The 19,923-nt window shown below is 54.6% G+C and overlaps 6 protein-coding genes across 6 annotated transcripts; 3 read left to right on the plus strand and 3 right to left on the minus strand.

The window, feature by feature from the left end:
* Nucleotides 1-569: 569 nt before the first annotated feature.
* CTRU02_201840 (Nucleoporin POM34) lies at nucleotides 570-1,433 on the minus strand (the record flags this gene model as incomplete). Its single annotated transcript, XM_070203937.1, has 1 exon — nucleotides 570-1,433. The coding sequence occupies one exon, from the start codon at nucleotides 1,431-1,433 to the stop codon at nucleotides 570-572; it is 864 nt and encodes a 287-aa protein (XP_070062519.1).
* Nucleotides 1,434-2,280: 847 nt separating this feature from the next.
* Nucleotides 2,281-4,098, plus strand: CTRU02_201841 (amp-dependent synthetase ligase; the record flags this gene model as incomplete). Its single annotated transcript, XM_036725196.1, has 3 exons — nucleotides 2,281-2,713; nucleotides 2,763-3,952; nucleotides 4,006-4,098. The coding sequence occupies 3 exons, from the start codon at nucleotides 2,281-2,283 to the stop codon at nucleotides 4,096-4,098; spliced, it is 1,716 nt and encodes a 571-aa protein (XP_036582874.1).
* Nucleotides 4,099-4,689: 591 nt separating this feature from the next.
* On the minus strand, nucleotides 4,690-6,518 carry CTRU02_201842 (Multidrug resistance protein fnx1; the record flags this gene model as incomplete). Its single annotated transcript, XM_036725197.1, has 3 exons — nucleotides 4,690-5,000; nucleotides 5,102-6,224; nucleotides 6,288-6,518. The coding sequence occupies 3 exons, from the start codon at nucleotides 6,516-6,518 to the stop codon at nucleotides 4,690-4,692; spliced, it is 1,665 nt and encodes a 554-aa protein (XP_036582875.1).
* Nucleotides 6,519-7,673: 1,155 nt separating this feature from the next.
* On the plus strand, nucleotides 7,674-10,652 carry CTRU02_201843 (uncharacterized protein; the record flags this gene model as incomplete). The annotated part of the gene is made up of 1 exon (XM_036725198.1): nucleotides 7,674-10,652. The coding sequence occupies one exon, from the start codon at nucleotides 7,674-7,676 to the stop codon at nucleotides 10,650-10,652; it is 2,979 nt and encodes a 992-aa protein (XP_036582876.1).
* Nucleotides 10,653-13,206: 2,554 nt separating this feature from the next.
* Nucleotides 13,207-13,430, plus strand: CTRU02_201844 (uncharacterized protein; the record flags this gene model as incomplete). Its single annotated transcript, XM_036725199.1, has 2 exons — nucleotides 13,207-13,232; nucleotides 13,301-13,430. The coding sequence occupies 2 exons, from the start codon at nucleotides 13,207-13,209 to the stop codon at nucleotides 13,428-13,430; spliced, it is 156 nt and encodes a 51-aa protein (XP_036582877.1).
* Nucleotides 13,431-15,548: 2,118 nt separating this feature from the next.
* Nucleotides 15,549-18,168, minus strand: CTRU02_201845 (uncharacterized protein; the record flags this gene model as incomplete). Its single annotated transcript, XM_036725200.1, has 2 exons — nucleotides 15,549-17,200; nucleotides 17,259-18,168. 2 exons carry the CDS (start codon nucleotides 18,166-18,168, stop codon nucleotides 15,549-15,551), a joined length of 2,562 nt encoding a protein of 853 aa, XP_036582878.1.
* Nucleotides 18,169-19,923: the final 1,755 nt, after the last annotated feature.

The following is a 19,923-nucleotide window of genomic DNA, read 5'->3' on the forward strand; positions in this document are numbered from 1 at the left end:
AGCGGGGTAGGATTCTATTTGCATAGTTGCACTCTGTGCCGAGGTACGTACTTGCATATACCTTCAGACAGCAACACCGGATTATCCAATATCGCATTATGGTTGGTAGTTTCTTGAACAAACATGTGTGCTTTAAGGAGCTCATCGAGCCGGTCAAAAGGCGTCGTCGCATGTTTTCCAATGGCTTAAATTGTTATTCATCTCGGATTAATACGAAATTATCTCGATTGTCGCGTGATCTACACTGTCGAAGTAACATAGGCTCCATCTTAGTGTCCCAAAGATAAAAGTTATTGTATTCTCAGTTTCCTTTGTACTGATAGGTCATGGAAACTTGGCATATATTTACAGTCTATGCTCTTCTCGCGACTGTTGTTTTGGAAAGGCATTCACTTGGCCGCCTTATCCAGAGAGGCATCGAAGACAGCAATGCATCATCTGAAAATTCCTAATAAGGGGAACCCTGCAACGCCTTTCTCCAAGCTGGTACACAAACCAAGGTTCAAAAGTCCCAATTACGTCGAATGCATCACACCATGCCGTTTGAGATAAATGACAAGAAGAAATGTTCAGTGCAGCCAGGTGCCTCCAGATGACCGCCTTCCCCGCTCGTAAAGCCATTTGTTGTTCAAGCCAACACTAGTGCGCTTACCAGCTGAAGGGCTAGGCGTGCCAGGGTCAGGGAAAAGGGACGAGCTTGTGCTCGCTCCCAAGTTGGTCGAAGAGCCAAAGGATGACCTTCGGGTGCTGTTAAAGCTTGCCGAAAACTTGGAGGGGCTGTTGTTGCTGTTGTTCAGAGGAGAAGGGGAGTAAGATTGCCCGTTCAAGGACGAGCCGAGCGCAGGACTGCCCCGTCCTGACAGAGGAGAGCCAGAGAAACTGCGGTTGCTTGCAGGAGATCCGGCCAGAGATGGAGTTCGCGAGTATCGCGGCGGGGTGCTGTAGACAGCATCTGGCGTAGCAGTGGCTGCACTAGGCGGCAGGCCGAGGAGCTTGCGCTGAGCGGGTGTCAGAGGGATGTCGGCAAGGTCGTCAGCGGGCCGGAAAAGTGGCAGCATGGCCATGCCGATGTTGCCTAGGGGAATGAGTTGGATCGCATAGTACGCCCAGCCAAGGTAGAATCGCAGAGAAGCGCTAAACCTGTTGATGGTCAGAACCGCTTTGACTTGCAAGCCAAGGGGCCAAACATACCACTGCGCGGGGATGTAAGATCGTGCGAGAACCTGCGAGAGCCACAAGCTGACCAGGAAGGCAATGTTGAGCGCGATGCTTCTCACGTTCTTCTCGGAAAATGTAGTGGCATTGCGCCGTCTCGTAATCTCGTTCAGACGGGGATGCCTCCAAGTGCCTGGGCTATCGACGACAGCCGTGGGCTTCTGTGGTGTAGATTTGACAGGTGTGCGAATGTCTGCCCTGCTTACTGAAGAAGACATCTTGGTTGTCGTGTCTGCTATAAAATTCCAAGCCGGAAATGGATATCGATGTAGGGCGTCAAGGTCAAGGCCTGTTCCATTACCACGTCAGCCTTGTTGAAGATTCACGCAATCTCGATTCATGACGCCCTACCAATTCAATTCTTTCGAGAACCTGTAGTATGTTAGTAACTCCTCGTTTCCGACGCTGCGCTGTCGCAAAGCGCGAGCGTGGTTCAATGCGCCGCTTCTTAGTTGAGTTGACAGTTGGTGATGGGCATGAGCAGATGCAGGTCGCAACGTCTTGTGGAAGGACTGGCAGAAAAACAATGCACCAGCCACAAAGGGGGGCCACAGCAACCGGCAGAAGCGGTCAGTTGCACTTTGAATAAAGTGGATACCTGCCTTCAGCTCTGTTATAGTGGGGCGCTCGTGGCGCACAGATCCCACGGGTGCCGGCTGTTAGAGGTGTGGTACGTACTTGTTGTGCCTGTTTTAGGTACGGGAAGGCTTGGAACTTCCCCCAAACCCCGGGGATTTTCAGGCCGCGGATTGCGTAGCTAGAGGCAGAGCACTTCATGCTCCCCCCTAGGGTCCCTCCCGTCCAGCTCACCCAAGTCAGCACAGCCGGGGGGTATGTCAGTGTTCCCCGCCAAACGACTGTCAGCGAAGCCCACCTCACCACGAAACTTCCGAGCTTGAGGTCCGGCACTGCCTCATGTTTTTTCCTCTCTTTAACCCCCCCGAGCTTTCCATGCGGGTCACGTAAAGCCACCTGTTTACTTGCTCTTCTAGTTACGCGCATCCATCATAACCGACGCCTGCGACTCGAAACGACGAATACTCTGGACGATCGCGCCCGCCCATCATGGGGTTCTTCGACAACATCATGCTCCAGCTGGACGAGGCCGTGTCAGGCTTCTTCGGACAATGGAATACATACACCACCGCCCTCGTTACCCTGCTAGTCATTATCGTTTCTTATCGAATCTTTTCTAGCCAGGACCCCGATACTCATCCTATGCTCCTTGCGCGCCAGGCTCAGGGTTCACCAGTCCGACAAAAAGGAGAATCTCCCGTTTACCGATCCCACTCTTCCCCTCACGGCATGCCTCTCAACAGCGGACTCAACGTTAAGGATCCCGGTGCTTCCAAGTGGTCGAGAGGACGTGATGGAGACCTTCGGGATATTTGGAGACGGGCTGCGACTGGAGGATCAGGCGACGACGGCAAGCCTGCTGGAGCTAAAGGGCGTCTACTGACGGTTCTTGGTAGCGAGAACGTCGTTGAGCATCAACTCGGTGAGTTTGCACGTCGATCTCACTTATTTCAATGTCTAACGACACAAAGACGATGTTACTCGCCAAATCAACCTTATTGGGCAACACATCCACGAGCAGGGCGGTATTCGCGTTGCCATCTATTTGCCGAACTCCATTGAGTTGCTAGTGGCTCTTTTCGCCTGCAGCTTTTACCCCAATCTCACGGCCATTCTGATTCCATTTGACGTATCTGACGAGGAACTGATCATGATGCTTCGTCGTTCTGCTGCGGATACCCTTGTTACGGCGCCTGGCGCGTTCCCCTTCGACCCCGTCGTTAAGGCCTATCCCTCTCTCCGCCAACTGATCTGGGTTGTGGATGAAGGCAGCAGCCATATGGACTGGAACGAGGTTCCCGAGGGCACAGGAGGCAGCGTTAACGTTGCAACTTGGCAGGACATCGTTCACGAGGCGCCTGCCAGCATTGGAAGGGAGCTGCCTGCTGTTGACAAGGAGGTTGAGCCCAGGGAGATCATTACTTTCTGGCAGACTAAGCCCGGAACCCTGGAAGAAATGGTGCGGTTCACTCAGTCCAACTTGGTGTCCGGAGTAGCTGGTCAGCTTGCTGCAATCCCGTCAACGCAACGCCTCGGTCCGTCTGACCTCTTTCTGGCGGCTGATTCTCTGACGAACATTCACACCCTCACTCTGACGCTTGCTGCCCTGTACTCGAACGCGTCTGTTGCTTTCAACTCTGTTGCAGGACGGTCCCCCGATTTGGTTCTGGCCACTCAAGGTGTGGCTCCTACGGTGCTCGTAGCTACCCCCGAGACTCTGTTGAGGACCCACAAGGAAGCCACCAACCGCTTGACTTCTGCCATCGCCAAGGTCGCTCACTGGGCCCAGTCCCGCAGCCTGACGGATAGTGGTGTTATGCCCGTTGCCTCTGCGGCCGCCAAGTTCAACAGCGCGTCTCGCCCCGCGATTGGTACCACCCCTGGAAAGCTGCGACTGGTTTACGTTGCGGACAGAGCCGGAGCCGACTCGCCACCGCTGTCCTCGCGGGTGCTTTCTGATCTGCGTGTGTTCCTGGGTGCCAGGATCATCTACGCTCTCACGGCGCCCAAGGTCGCGGGCGCTGTTGCCCAAACTGGTTTTTACGACTACAGAGTTCAGGATGATGCCCAGTCGCACTTTGGCCCTCCCGTCACAAGCACTGAGATCCTTTTGAGAGATACGGAGAAGAACAAGAACGCAGACCAAGATTACCAGGGAGAGGTAAGTTGAAGACCATGTTAAGTTGATAAGCGGAAGCTAATGCCTTTGAACAGATTTTCGTCAGAGGCCCCTCTGTCGCAGGCAGTGAGACGTCTATCAAGGTCGCTGGAAGAATTCGGGACGACAATACGTTGGCGTATGCCTGAGATATATCGTGTCAGTACGGTGGGACACGGGCTGGTGCAGGGACTGGACCTATGTTCGGCTCCTGTCTCACGGTCGTAAATGACTGTTTACACTAGCTTGTGTCCGGCGTGCGTTGAATATAGTCGATTTACCAGTGTTATATTTTGTGATGATATCATATGCAGTCTACACTATTACATAGACCGATTCTCGCCAAGAGAGATGCAATATCAAGTTACTGTGACATCTTAGAACGGTTGGCTGGCGTCTGAGCCTACCGTATCTGCCACATGAGTCTGCCACATGAGCGTCAAGTAGTACCAGTCCTGTGCAATACCGCACACATTTACTGGTAGAGAAGTATGCAAGCAGCTCAAGATACCAGATACCTAACTTTTTTTATATGTCTATTTATTGTAGAGTATTGTATCGATGCAAATGCAGTCATGAAAACTTTTAAATCCAGCCATCACCGCGTCCACCCGAGTAAGCGCCAGAATCCTCTTGACAGGCAATCATCGGGGTAATAATGTGGACTTTTCAACACCCCACATTGTCCTACCCAACTTCCGCTGCTTACAATACACAGCACAACGTATACATGCGGCCACTCACCGTCTTTCCAGGTTCGAGTGCAACACGTGCTGCCTCATCAACGAAATGAAGATGAGAGCGAGAATAGACATGCCGAGCATGGTAAACCAGACGCTCCGGAAGGCTTCCATGAACGAGTCGATGACGCCCGTCTTCCACCCGGGGGGCAGGTGCTTCAGTTCGTCGAGGTCGTCCCTGACGCGCCCGATAATCTCGGCTGCGTTGGGGTAGTCGCCGAATCGGTCCCAGAGGCGGCTCTTGAGCACGTTCTGGTAGACGGCGGATCCGATTGTGATGCCGACCGTGCCGCCGAGGCTTCGGGCTAGGTCTGCGGTTTGTTAGTGGGTGTGTTGCGGTTGGGAAGTACTTTTGTCTCTTTGTAATGAGGGAAAAAAAAGGGGGGGGGGGGGGGGAGGAGGTTTCACTTACACGTCGACGATGTGACCACGGCTTGTTGGGAGTGTTCGACCGCAGAGATGCAGCCGAGCAGGGTGATGGTCAGCATTGCTCCGTAGCCACCGCCCACGAGGAAGAAGACAATGTAGATGATCCAGGCGGGCGTATCCTTGCCGAACTGCGTGAGGATGATGATTCCGATGTTGAACATGACGAGGGCGCAGATACCCGGGATGACGTATTTTCCCGTCTTCTTCATGACGTAGCCGGCGCCGATGGACATGAAGGACACGCCGAGCGGGGAGGTCAGGATGCGCAGGCCGGCGTCGGTGGCCGACAGCCCGTTGACCTGGAGATACAGCGGCACGTAAAAGACGGACATCATCATGACCATGGTGCAAAGCAGGTTCGTCAGGCACGCGGAGAGGATGGTGCGGTTCGCGAGCAGGCGGACGGGGATGATGGGCTGCTTGACCCTGCTCTCCCAGTAGAGGAAGGCGCCGAAGGCGACGAAGGAGAGGGGGATGGTGGTCAGGGGCAGGGGGTGGACCCAGGGGACGAGGTTACCGCCGGCGTTGAGGCCGAGGAGCAGGAGCACGAGGAAGGATATGGTCAGGAAGACGCCGGTGAAGTCGATGCGTGCGAGGTAGGATTTGTCGGAGGCCTTGGGCGGAACCTTGACGAGGACGGCAACGAGGACGGCGGAGAGCAGGATGGGCGGCACCTGGACCAGGAAAGCGAGGCGCCAGCCCCAGGCGGTGTGGTCGTTGATTAGACCGCCAAAGACGCCGCCGAGCATGGCGCCGGAGCCGTAGGCGATGTTACCGATGCCCTGGATGATGCCGCGTTTCCGCAGGGGGACGAGGTCAGAGCCGAGGAAGGTGGAGATGGACATGAGTCCGCCGCCGCCGATGCCAGCGACGACGCGGCCGAAGATGATGACGGATTGGGTCTGGGCGAGGCCGCAGATGAGGTTGCCGACGGCGAAGACGACGTTGGAAAAGACGAGACCGGGGCCGCGGCCGAAGATGTCGGTCAGCCGGCCGGATATGGGCTGGCAGGCGGCATTGGAGATGAGATAGGCGGTTGCAAGCCAGCTTAGCAGACTGAGAGACTTGAACTCGCTGGAGATGGGGCCGGAAAGAGTTGCAATGATCTATGATGGTCTTGTGTTAACATCAGTGCAGCCGACGGCATGGGTCAGTAATTCCAAACTCACTGTGCTATCAATTGCGCCAAGAAAGACGCCAAAGTACGAGGTTCCCAAGATCAAGGCCAGGCGGCCGCCGGAGATGGTCTCGGCAATGACGGTCGTCTCTTCATCATTGGCGGCGGGTGTGTTACTCGTAGTTGTGGCGTTGCCATTGACACTACCATTGAGCAAAGGCGTCGTCTCCGAGTTGTGAGAGCCGTTGGCAGCTAGCCGGGGTTGTTCTTCGTCCACAGCCATGGTTTAACCTGACTACTTACTCCGAGAGGTATCTCGCCGATGTAATGATGAATCCTTGACAGTGAGTGAGTGAAACAGGAGAAGGAAACTCTGTTGTCGGATGTGTCATTGACTTTGACATGCACGCCTTTTCGGCTATCTACGGAAATGGCACTAACAATGCACAATGCACGGTTTGCAAATCCCCACGTTATGTAATCTTTCAGATTTCCCTACATATTCTGTCTAGGAAATGGATGCGTTCATCGTGCTAGGCAATGTTGCTGGACTTGCTACTATTGTCAGCAAACTGGAGAAAGAACTCTGACTAATTGATAGGCAGCCAATGGACAAATTGATTGCTGGCGGGGGGCTGCTGTTTGCCTATACTATTTGCTATAGCGCATCCTCCGCAGCAGCACCCTTCCAACATGGCCGAAACTCGGCACTCCCCCAGCTTTTAGGCCCCCGGCCGTCTACCTGCAACGGGTAAAGGGTCGAGCGGACTCGGCGCAGGTAGCCAATTGTCGCGTGCGCTCTTGATGAAGGCTTGCTAAGGCAGGCACCATTACCCCAGAAAGGGTTCGAGATAAGCGCATTTATATTGCCCTGTCTCGAGAGGCACAGCAGAAAATTGCTCAGGAAGGGCAAAACAGCCGCCAATTCATTGGCAACTAATCCCCGAATGTTGCGTATGCCTTCTTATCTTTACCCACCAGCGGCACAACCTCGCAATCACGTCACTGCCGATGTCGGTGTCGTTAGCGCACTTTGCTTCCCTCATCCTGTTCGTCTTAAAGAACGGCGCATCTGCATCCCCAGCCTGATTGGAAATAATCGCCATGAGACGCTCATCTCGAGATTATCATCCAGAGATACTCTTTTTGAGATCTCACACAGAACCAAAGTCGATGCAAGTGCAGGATGCTTTGAGTTGCCGAGAGGATCACATTAGTAGTGATCAGTCACTAACACTGCTACTTTCACAAGAGCTGTTCGGTCTCGACGAACAGCCCCAGGTATGAAGGGTTGTTCTCTTATTGTATCTCATCATTTCTTCACACACCTCACTCATAACGGTATGTACTTCTTAAATTGAAGAAGACCTTCATATGTAATATATGTATATACGTACACGGTTTTTTTTTTTTTCATCTACCCTCAACCGCAGCAGTCATGAGATGGATATCTCCACTGAGGCCATTTTTGGCCTCAGCCATCTCACTGCGAGCGCCACTTTCCCCCCCAACAGCCAAGCGCAAGCCCCCGAACGAGGCCAAAAAAAAACAAAGGAAAGCAGGACCATGTCTCATTCCAGTCGGACCAGTCATACGGCAAAAGGAAATGGCCTCAATTACAGCCACAACCATCTTCAGCCCAACTTCAGTGGTATATAGACAGCCCAAGTTGACCGGAATCACATCAATCCGAACGATACAAGAGCATCACCATTACCATCACCACAAAAACAAACAGCCGTCTTCTGCCGTCCCATTCACGACCCTATCACTAAACAACATGGCGTCCTCGGATGTTCTGTCCAAGACTCTCTACACCATCACGAGCGTGAAGCTCGACCAGCTGGACAAGCAGAAGGCGGCTTTCGAGTCCGGTAAACGGGCGCTGCTGGAAGATGCGGCGTACGAGACGAGCCACCGCAAGCGGGCGAAGCTCCTGGTTGAGCAGGTCGAGAAGCTGCCGGCCATGTCCCAGCTGTCCGACGGCCACCAGACGTCCGTCGACAACCTGAAGCGCTTCGTCAAGCAGGCCGAGTATGACCCTTGCATATCGGAGGACTTCCTGCGCGAGTACGAGGACGCCGTGCGGAAGGGGCTCGACGTGGAATCAGCAAAGTACCGCTTCGCCGAGCTGTACGGCAAGCTCGTGAATGAGTGGATCTCAGCCGGTGAGGCCGAAGACCAGAACGCCGAGTCCGGGTTCGTCCCCGTCGGCAGGGAGGAGATGCACACGCAGCGCGCGACGTGGGAGGATTACGTGTTCAAGGCCAAGGAGACGGACGGCGCGGCCATCAAGGGGTACCTGGAACAGCTCTTTTGCGAGTCAAAGGACGTCAAGAGTGCGTTTACGAGTCTCAAGGAGACGCTCAAGACGTTCCAGGAGCGGTGGGACGACCAGCCGCACTTTGACGAGAACTCACTCGAGGACACGATCCGGGGCCTGCTGCGCATCAACATCCTCACGGACCAGAAGCGGACGATCCTCAACGACTTCCTCAACAACAAGGTGGTCCTCCGCGAGATCGCCGACGTGCTCAACATGCGGATGCAGACGCGGCAGAACTGGGCGTGGGACGGCGACGTCATGGTCGAGCAGCGGCGACAGCTAAACGGGCGCTATCGCTTCTTCCCGGACGAGGACCTGCTGCAGTCCATCTTCATCCACCACATCGGCACGCGATGGGGGGTCAAGATGCGCGAGGTGTTGACGTCGTTTCTGAGCCGCTACGGCGTGCAGAGGGCGGCGTCGAAGCCCATGACCAAGGAGGAGGTGCTGCGGTGGCGGTTTTTCCTCAAGCTGGGCGACAGGGGGTACGTAGAGAGTAAGAGTTCGATGGAGAACCAGCTGGCGAAGCACTGGAGGGAAGAGATCCTGCTGGACCAGCTACCGCAGACTCACGGGGAGCGGAGGGGCGGGTACAACTCGGACAGCGTCGACGACGGGAGGGAGGACGATAGCCGGAAGTCGCACATTGACGTGGTGCAGAGCCTGCTGCACCTCATCCAGTCCGAAATCATCATCCACCAGGGGCTCGGCAGCGACATCACGGTGATCAGATCGGACCTTAAATGGTTCGGGCCGAGCGTGCCGCACTCGTCCATCTTTGCGGTGCTCGAGTTCTTCGGCGTCGAGGCCGAATGGGTCGACCTGTTCCGACGCATCCTCGAGGCTCCCCACCGCTTCAAGCAGGATCCCCCAGACGCTCCCGCGCAGTCCAGAAAGAGGGGCGTGCCCCTATCGACGCCACTGGCGGACTTCCTCTCGGAGACGGTGCTCTTCTGCATGGACTTCGCCGTCAACCAAAAGGGCGACGGGTGCCGGCTGTACCGGCTGCACGACGACATGTGGCTATGGGGAGGCGAGGAGATGTGCGGCAAGGCGTGGAGGACGATGGGCGAGTTTGTGCGGCTCACGGGGTTGGACTTCAACGAGGACAAGACGGGCAGCGTCAGGATCAGGGCCCGGGGTAACGACGGCGGCAACGACAACGACAACGGAAACAACAAAAACACGGGGCAGCCGTCTGTCCAGGGGCGGCTGCCACTACCGAAGGGCGACGTGGTATGGGGTTTCCTCAAGCTCGACCCCGCGTCGGGGCGTTTCGTCTTGGACCAGGACAAGATTGACGGGCATATTGAGGAGCTCCGCCTGCAGCTAGAGGCGTGCGGTAGCGTGTTCGACTGGATCCAGGCGTGGAACATTTACGGCTCGCGGTTCTTCGCGACCAACTGCGGGCAGGTCGCCAACTGCTTCTCCCGGGCGCACGTGGACAGCATGCTTGCGACGTTCCACCGCATACAGCAGACGCTTTTTGGCGACGGCGGGGCGGGCGGGCATCTCAGGCGGCTCATTAGCGAGAGGTTCGGCATCGTCGACATCCCTGACGGATACCTGTACTTCCCCGTCTCGCTGGGTGGGTTAGGCTTGCAGAACCCGTTTATTCACCTGTACCTCATCCGCGACAACGTCTTGGAGGACCCGAGCAAGGCCATGGACGACTTCCTCGAGGAGGAGGAGACCTCGTACCGCAGGTACAAGGAGGTTTACGAGGCGTCAGAGGGGCACCCGCTGATGCGGGCGCCGGGCGTCCAGGGTCTGTTTGACCAGCCGTTCATGAGCTTCGAGGAGTTCACACGACACCGGCGGCGCACGTCGACGGGGCTACAGCGCGTGCTTACGATCCTGCAGAAGAAGCCCAAGGACAAGCCCATCGAGCTGACGGGAGACGTGACGACGGCGCTGTCGTCTTCGTCGGGCGGCTGGTACGGGCTCAGCGCTTACGAGCAGTGGATCTGCGGACTCTACGCGAAGGACATGATTGCGAGGTTCGGCAGCCTGGTGATTGTCGACGAGGGACTCTTGCCAACGGGTCTACTGGATATGCTGAGACAGAGCAGATTCAAATGGAGCGGCTAAGCACCGAGAGGCGAACAAGGAGTACGCTCATACCACGTACGATGGAGCACACCAAAGAGAGGGAAAAAAAAAAAAAAAAGGTTTACCGGAAATTTAATAGACTCGGATGGGCTGATGCTTGGGGCCGGACCCCCTTGAGTTTCTCAGGGTCTTTTTTGTTTTTTTTTTGCCCCCTTCCCCTTTCCCTATCCCACTCAGGGGAACCGCTGGGCTGGGACGAATTATGCCCATGGGTGTTGGGAATGGTGGTGGAAAGGGCATCGCAGGACCCTGCGGGATGGGATGGTGTAAAATAGCTTAATTTTAGGGGGTGAGGTTTGGAATGGGTGACCTCGTTTTTTACACCCCACTCGAATGTATTACTATTAGGTTGGATAATTGGGGAGAAAGCAAAATAAAGTAACAAACTTTAGACTTCTTCAGCTGGCGATGCTTGATTTCAAGAGACTCAGAACCTGATCCCGGACCCCTGACGTGGAACAAAAGAACAGAAAAAAAAAAAACTAAAAAAAAATAAGCACGCGACTTGGCGGATCACGCATTTTTTTTTGTTGGCCACGACAGGGTCCTCGGCTCGCTTTGCCTTTATACCGACAAACCCGATTCTTGAAACTCTTTTTTTTTCTATGTCTGTCTTTTGATGTCGGGGTTTCTGTTCGCGATGGTGGAACCCAAGTTGCGTGCTTTTTCAGGGTCACGGATTTCAAACCCCTTTGGATATTTCAGTTTGTCATTTTTTAATCTGCACCATCGGCTTCAGAACCCGGGAGTGTATATACATAGAACTACTATGACTGTGTTTCGAGGCCCTGGACCAAGATGGAACTCGGCACGGGTGCATTGCGAAAATGTCAAGGGGATGAGATGCTATGCTATGCTATGCTATGTAGTGTGCTACTGTATAATCCACCGTATCCCGTACGTATACGCATACGCATACGCAGCGATTTCTTTAGGTCTTACTCACCGACTGTCGTCATTCGGCCGGGGGGGGGCGTGGACGGGCGTTGATCGGTGTGTTTCTCTACGATCTCGATTCCACCCTTCCGACGGCGATGACCTCAAGCGAGCGAGGATGGAGGGGAGGGATTAAAGTGATAACCACGCCATGGGGGGAAGGGGGGAAGGGGGGGCCACGACGACTGGCAGTGATAAGCAGATAGCAGGATAACAGCATCATATCTACGTTTGTCTTGTTTTTCATCCAACGAGGGAATTAATAGAACACACACACATACACACACAAAAAATAACGATGGAAAAGACCGCAAGACTGGCCTCCCCCCCCCCCACGCGGCCATCATCTCACATCCCGCCGTGTCAGTTTTCGTCGCTACGGACTAATTTGCACAAGTCAGCCTCTGGTCCCGGGGCCAACCAGGCGGGCTTGCTATCGTTCGCAGGCACGACAAGGATGCAGACGAAGAGAAGAACGTGGGCCGCCTTACTCCGTCGTTCTCCGTCGCTCGAATGACATTTACCATGTCCACTAACGGTAATGGGGGGTGTCATGGGGGGGAGGGGAGCCGCCCCGGACCCTGGTCCGGCGACAGAAACAGACACCGACATGATTTAACTACATAGCACGCTACATGGTGCGGTGACCCCCTGGGGAGCATATATGTGCGTCTACCACAATAGCATAGCATTGCCGCGGTGAAGTATAGTACGGATACTCTGTATGTGGCATAGTAAGGTACTCTCCGTAAGGTTAGGTATAGTTCGCAGCAAGCAGAGCGGGCGGGAATCGCCACCGCCTCGACTCGACTTCCCCTGTTCACCCTTCGCTTCGGCAACCAGGGGGTTAGAGAGAGGGGGAGGGGGGGCCTTGATCACGGAGTTTCTTGCCCATAAGCCAGACTGTCACTCTCTCACTTGGTCTGTCATTTCTCCCCCTCCTCCTCCTCCTCATCATCATCATCACCCTGGCCGCCCCCTGGTCCTCGCTTGTGCTCTCTTTCTCTGCGCGTACTTGTAGTGTATGTATGTATGTATGTATGTGTGTGTGTGACTCCAACTCGTTAACAAACTCCCTGTACCCTTGTATACTAACTTTCATCCCATATCCTTCCCCCTGTTGTTCTACAAGGCAAGTACACTAACTGAGGCCAGCCAGCCCCACCCCTGCTAGACTTGCGCCGCCAGATCGAAGACCACAAACGCCCGTCCAGTCCCGCGTGCGGTTCGCCAATCATACTTGCTCAAACCCCTGTCTTCTTGGCCCGAACGCTCCCTTATCACCCCCACATGGAACTTTTTTGGCTCGAGTGGGCTCTTCAAGTGCCTGCTGCGTGGTACACCACACTAAGCTGTTTCCCCAGCCAGCCCGCCGACATGCTGCAATCACCCCCCCTGTAATTCTGTACCCCTGCTCACCGTTCCTTTCCTCACTTGGCATGGCCGGCTGCTTGTCAACTTTGGCCAGGCAGGCCCGGGTCTGGATACTTTTACCCCGTGCGATGTGGTCCTCGATCCGTCCCCTCCCCGGTCCTTTTCTTTTCCTCTTTTGCTCTCTGCGGTCGTCTCGCTCACTTCCCTATATGTGCACTACACTATGGCATATCCGTCTCTTTGGCAGAGGTACTTGCTCTCTTCCCCAAGGTACTTTGACGTTCCGATGAACTAAACTAACTCCATGCCACCACTAGTACGCAAGCATCGTGCCCCCTCCCTCACTCCCACTTCTGGTCTAGGGTAATCCAGGCTGTCAGAGTCTCGCTGGACCCTTTTCTCAGCGTCGTAGCGACATGGAGCTTTAGCGTTGTAAATCCTGAATAAGGCGGATGTTAATTCCAGCTGATCTCCTTGCCTCGGTCTGGTGTAACCGAGCTCTGTCTCTGTCTCTCCACGATCACGTAAGGCGGACGGAGCATAAGCAGAACCACCTCAGGGTCCTACACTACGATGACGGATGACTGAATGAAAGACTGCCTGCCTGGCTGACTGGCAGGCTGACTGAATGAATGACTAACTGACTTATTGGTAACACAGGAAAGGCTGACAGCACAGACATTACAGGGTACGGATATTTTTCCTATCCCCCAAATCCGGCATCTCTCAAACCTCACGTCCTCATCCCAATCGGGGCGCCTCAACCCCAAGCGAAACAGCTGCCCTAGTTTCTCCGTATCGCATTTCCCTCCTTGTTTGACTTTCCATTCTCTATCACAGATTATCACAGATAGGAATCTTTCGTTTTACCTTTCTTTCGTCGTACGTACTACGCACATGTAATCAAAGATACGGGGTCATCCGACAGATACACCCTCCTCCACATCTTTCTCGTCCATCCACCCCCCCTGTTCGCGCACACTGGACTGGGCAAGGTCAGTCCAGACACATGGGGAAAATAAAATAAAATAACGATGGATCGCGCGCCGCCGCCGCCGCCGCCCACATACGCCTCCCGCATGCTCTCCCTTAACGGCGCTTGGAGCGATTGCGACTGGCTCAACGCTCCCCCCTCCCTACCCCTCATGTGGAGCCCCGACCTACGTAGTAAACCGGGACGAACGGGAGGCAAAAGCCACCAAAACCCTCTTTTCACCGTCCCTCACTCACAATTCATTCACTGATACTCCCTCCATACGGATACTCACTCTCTGTCTTTTTCTTCTCCTCCTCCTCCTCCTCTCTAATTCGTATCCCCATGCCATCCCACCCCTCACACAATTCTTACCACACACCCCTTCCATCCCCAATCCTGCTCCTCCGCAAACACACCCCGGTCAACCAGCCTCGCTGCTTAGCTTCAACGCAATGGCACGTTGAGATACTGAAATCGGCATCTTGCGTTGCTGGATTGCTACCTGTATGTTACTGACTTGCTGCTGCTGCTGCTGCTCCTCCTCCTCCTCCTCCTCCTCCTCCTCCTCCTCCTCTTCCCACTTCGTCTCCTCCTCCTTCTACTGCTGCTGCTGCTGCCGCTGGACCCTGAGCGAAGATCCGCCCTCCTTCACCCGCTGCCCGCCCGCCCGGCGGTTGTCGGTAAGGTACAGCGACGCAGGTACCACGGCTCATCCCCCCCTCAAACGGAGCCCAGCCCGGCACAAACAACCAAGCACGCAATCGCCGTCGCCGTCGTCGAACCTCGTTCTTTTTCTCTTGTCGCAATTCTTCATGGGGCCTCCGCGCATGCTCTTTTTTTTTTTTTTTCTCTCTATGGACCTAGTCAGTCCAGGCCCAGGTCCATCCATCACTTTGTAAATTACTCTAGTCCCAAAAATTCCCAAAACTCTCTTTTTGTGGTGTTTTTTCCTGTCTGCTCGCCCCTTTTTTCCGTTCGGCATCTTGCTTTAACAAGATGGACCGCCCCGAGCCCTCAATATGATGAAATTATCCCACTGTGAAATTATGCCCGATTTACATCTCGGAAATCCATTGTCAAAAACATAAAACTCTTCGGCTGGACAAGTTTGCGCCTTTCATGGTGCTGTATTCCTGAGGCTGGCTAGCTTAACAATTAAACTATTTCCTCCCATTTTCTTCATCATCTTTTTCCTCATCTCATCAGAACCACCACCCGACCCCCTTTCCTCCCAAGGCTCTGCCTGTCCATAAAAAAAAAAAATAACAACGCATCAGTTCCTCCTCCCTTCCCATATTATACGCCCTATCATAAATATGCATCATGTGTTGCGGTGACTATTATACAGTTACAGATAGATCAGGTCCATAGATCTCTCTCCCCTCCCCTCTCATCAATCGTGACCAGCCCAGCTTGCCGCCGAGGGGATGATAAATAAAAAATCCAAAAAACAAATCCACACATCGCGCTCTCCGACCACCTGCGCGCGCTTGACTCGTGTACTTTTTTTCCAAGCCGACATCTCCGTTCCACCTCTTCCCTGTTCACCTCGCTTTTTTCTTTTCTTTTTTCTTTTTTTTTTGTTACCCTCAAAACATGATCCACTCAACTTCAACCCCGGGCCCGCCGATGCACCTAGTCCAGTTGAACGGACCTCTGCGCATCGCCTCGAGCTTTACCGCCGCGGGGCTCCGCGGCTCGTTCTTCTCCCATTCGCCGGCCCAGAGCCTTTCCAGCACATCTAGCGCCGCTAGGTTGTTCATGTAACCAGAACGGGCCATGATGTCGCGGCATTTACTCCGAACAATGTTCTGCTGGAGCTCGTTGACGCACTCGCTACCCGCCACAAAGAGCGGCCACAATAGGAACTTCTCGGCAGAGCTGCCGGCCTCGAGACTCGTGGCGTAGTAGACCACTTGAGACACGAGGTTCTGGAAGCTGCTGTGCGTTGAAGGCACGTTTGGCGACGCCAGCCGCTCCGTGTAGAGCAGCGCGGCGTAGCGGAACGCCTCCGACAACGAGCCCAGATCGCGGACTTGAGCGGTGGTGGCCGGGGTGGGGAGCGAGGCGAGAACACGCGCTGAGTCGAATTCCCAGCTTTGGAGAGCAAAGCGAGCCTCCCTCCACTCCCGCCAGAAGTTGTTGCGGTGGTCCTCGTAAGTCACTGGGGAGCACAGGAATTCGTCCTCATCTAGGGTCGAACCGAAGCCATTGCCGTCGAAACGGTGGCTAGACATGCTATAAGCATCGCTCAATTGCTGCTGATGCAAGCTGTTGAGGCTTCCCTTGTAAGCGTGGGCCAATGGCGAGCCAAGCGGTGACTGAGACCTCGACGGGATGCTGTGCGTCAAGGGGTTTTGAACCGCTCGGTGTTGGGAGAGAAGGTTCAGTCTGCCGAGCCTGCTGATGGTTTTGAAGAGCTCACGGTCGCAACCAACCATGTTCTCAGCACCAGGAGGAAGCAGTTGAGCATCGGGCATGACTCCGTAGAATGTTGTGTTGAGCTGTGCCTCTCGGTCATTGATGCTCGCTGAAATGGCGTCAAAATATGTAAAAATGGCTTCCATCCATGCAGAGTCGCGGGATGGTGCGAGGTTTTGCGACCGGCGCATCGAAAGAATCTTCTTGACGCCAGCGAACTGTGTATGAAACTTTGCAATGCCAGACTCGACCATGCGGTAGTGACACAGCAACAGAATGGTTGCCAGAACAGAGTCATGGCTGGACTTGGCTGGGTCATTGAGCTGCTGGTTGAGCAGATGCACTGCGAGATTCCGATGTTGGTACTCCTCAGAGAGAGACTGGTCTTCGGGCTGTGCATCTGTCAATGAGTCAGGGCCCGATTTCTCGGCCATGAGCTTCTCGGAAAGCTCCCGGGTATCTTGACCCAGACTAAGTCTCCGCTTCATCCGCAAGTTGCAGGCAGACAGGGCACAGATGGCATGCTGTAAACTCTGACTGTTCTGGGCCAACTGAAGGATGTGCTCTCTGTATGGGTTGCCGGGTCCGTCAATGAAGACCATGGAAGGGCACATGATATTCTTGTAATAGTCCATGAAAAATGGCATCTTGGCGACGAGGTCGGGGTTGACATGAACGGCCTGAGGCTCGAACATGGTCGGCCACTGAGCCGACGTTTGGTGATCAGAATGGTGCGGAGACATCTCTTCGGGGGGCGGTGACGTCCAGACGTGGCCGCTCGAGTTGCAGCTTGTGCTGTACGCATCCATCTCGGGAACGCCTATAGACGTCACGTCAGCGAGCTTGATCCTACAGCAGAGCCGGACAGGTCGTCTCACTTAGAGTATCACACTCCCGCATCAGTTTCTGACTCAGCTGGCTCTCGAAGTTGTCCATGTGCGACGTGAGGCTTGAACCCTGTTCGGATGGTGCGTACACAAGGCTCGGACAGGACGTTGGGGCGCGCTGGTCAATGAGAATGGCGGATATGGGGCTCTGAGGATTCGGCGAGCCGTGGGCGCTGTAACCATCATACAAAACTGTAGGGCTGTGCAGGAAAGGGATATCGTCTCTCGAATATGAGTGGCTAATGGGCGACATGTAATCGGCATCACTCACGGACTCGAGGGACGAAGACAGGGCCCCCGAGATGGGAATCGGTCCGAGGTGAGCGCCCAGCTTACGATAGTTGGGCCCCTCGGTTGGTATACTGCTAGAATATGAAAGGTTGTTCCAGTGCGCTGTGGTAAGAGAGGATGCGGGCTCAGGATGTGACATGGAGAGGAAGTCGTAGTTGTGAGGGTAAGGCGTGGTCGGGGCCGAGCCAACGTGTTCTGGGGAGAAGCCGCCATCATCGCGCATATTCCTTCGAGACAAATCCTCGGCATCTGCCCAGCCAGCGGAGGTGGCAGTTGAGTTGGCGCGGGGCCGCGGAGGTGACTTCTTTGCAACACCGGCGACTGGGGGCGCTTTTGCAATGGGGAGAGACAAGCCGCGAAGCTTGCCTCTGCTGGCGACACCGACTCCCCATGTCAGTTGGGTCTTGTAGCCAGAGCACTCGTTACCAATCTCGAGACATTGTGAGCAGTAAGGCCGTCTTCGATCACACTTGACGTTTCTCTTGGAGCAGGTGAAACAGTCGTCAGCGGCACCGCCAGCGGGAGCGCGTCTCCTCCTCTTGCGAACAGAGGCGGCGGCAGCGGCATCCTTTGCTTGAGCGGACTGTTGTTGGGTTATAGGAGCGGTCATCTTTTGAAGTTGGGAGGCGAATCGACTTTCAAGTATGTTGGTGGCGCATATGCGTGGCTGGCTGCCGGTCAAGATGGAAGCAAGCGGATGCGGGCGGGCAACAAGACTTCGTATGGAGTGGGTAAAGAGGCTTTAATATGGAAAGATGGGAGTTCTACTTCAGGCAGAAGTAAAATACCGAAAGTAGGTAAACGGGTAAAGTCAAGAGACACGGTGATACCTCAAGTCAGGCAAGATTTGGGGAGGAGGAGTGTATAAATGGATCGAGCCGTGTTGAGCGTGCTCGTTGGCAACCAATGGTTGCATGGATGAGAGATTGGCTGGAGATATACAAGCGGCGGGCATGGATCATGGACCTCACCAAGCAACCCGTCCGGGGGAGGGATGCGGAATTGTACAACAGTATGGAAGTACATCATGTGCGTGGACGGGGGGGCAGGAGGCAACTTGAGAACAACGACGGGGGTGGGGGAAAGAAAATGTAGAGTAGGGGAGACCAGGGGCGGCGACGTCGACCGAAGGAGAGAAGCCTACGTGAAGGCGAGCCGGCCTGAATGGGTGTGTGAGAAGGGCAAACGCTTGGGGTGTGTGCCTCGCCTCGTCACTAGCTTTTTGGCCATTCTCCCGATCTTAGTGGATGGGGAATGGTGAGCCTGAAAGACATAACTAATAACGGTAGGCAAGGCTTTAGAGGGACCAAGGGCAGAGAGAGAGCGAGTGAGGACAGAGAGTGGAAGGATGAAGATGAGCAGATCAGCGGGTCCGTTGCCAGATGTCTGAAGAGCAGGGGGGTCCCTGGTGAGAGAGGGAATACCCATCTCATTGCAGGTACACAGTCCAGGGTTCCAGGTACCTTGCCTTTGCCTGGCTTGCCCACGATTTTAGGTTGTTCTGGTCAAGATGTGGCCGGTCGATGTGACAAGGGTCCTGGTCGTCCAGTCTTCAGAGGGGGATTGCATACTCACCCATTCTCCCTACTCCAGAGTTGAATTGTGCTTGACGGCCTGTGTGTACGTACAGCGTGTTGCTTTGCCGATGTTGGGGGAGAAGAGAGCAAAATGCGGAGTAGTTCGAATCTAAGAGTTGACATAGAAGGAGGTCTAGCATACGGGCCATGTTTAAACGAGCTCTCGAAATTCATGTCTCGTCCGATTCAGCGCGCTTATCGACAATATCCGGTCTGCATCACCGAGAGACACTAAAAAATAAAATAAAAATAAAAACCGTCTCCATGACTGATGACATACGATAGACGGAAATCCCACCCGGTCGCCGCAACGGCAAGCGTAGCACGGGAGGCCAGCAAGATAAGACGTGATAGAGGATTGCGGGGGGAAGAGGAGACGAGACGGAGAATGGTCAATGCACACACCAGTGTAGGAGTGGGCGAGGATAAGAGGTCCCCTTTGACGGCGCTTGCGATCCCTGTCGCGAGGCATCCGACCCCAGGAACTCGTATTCACGGTACCTGAAGATGCCCCCAACCTGCTTGCTAACCGGCGTATCTTGCAGTATACCGAGCAAAGAGACAAAGGTCGATAGCGTATCCAATGAAACTGAAGGCCGTTGATGTTTTGTACAATTCCTGGTTTCGCGCGAATTGAGAATGATTATCGGCGAGTCTCAGGTCAGCTATTCCTGAAAGCCAATCCCGAACGATAGGCAAGAATAGACAGAGACAAGGCGGACAGAGTTTGTTCTGCAGGCTGCTAGAAAGCGCAGCGTAGTATATCCGTCGCCAGTCTCCGAAATGGA

Source organism: Colletotrichum truncatum (genome assembly GCF_014235925.2).
Source record: "Colletotrichum truncatum strain CMES1059 chromosome Unknown Contig_0001, whole genome shotgun sequence".
Classification (NCBI taxonomy): Eukaryota; Fungi; Ascomycota; class Sordariomycetes; order Glomerellales; family Glomerellaceae; genus Colletotrichum; species Colletotrichum truncatum.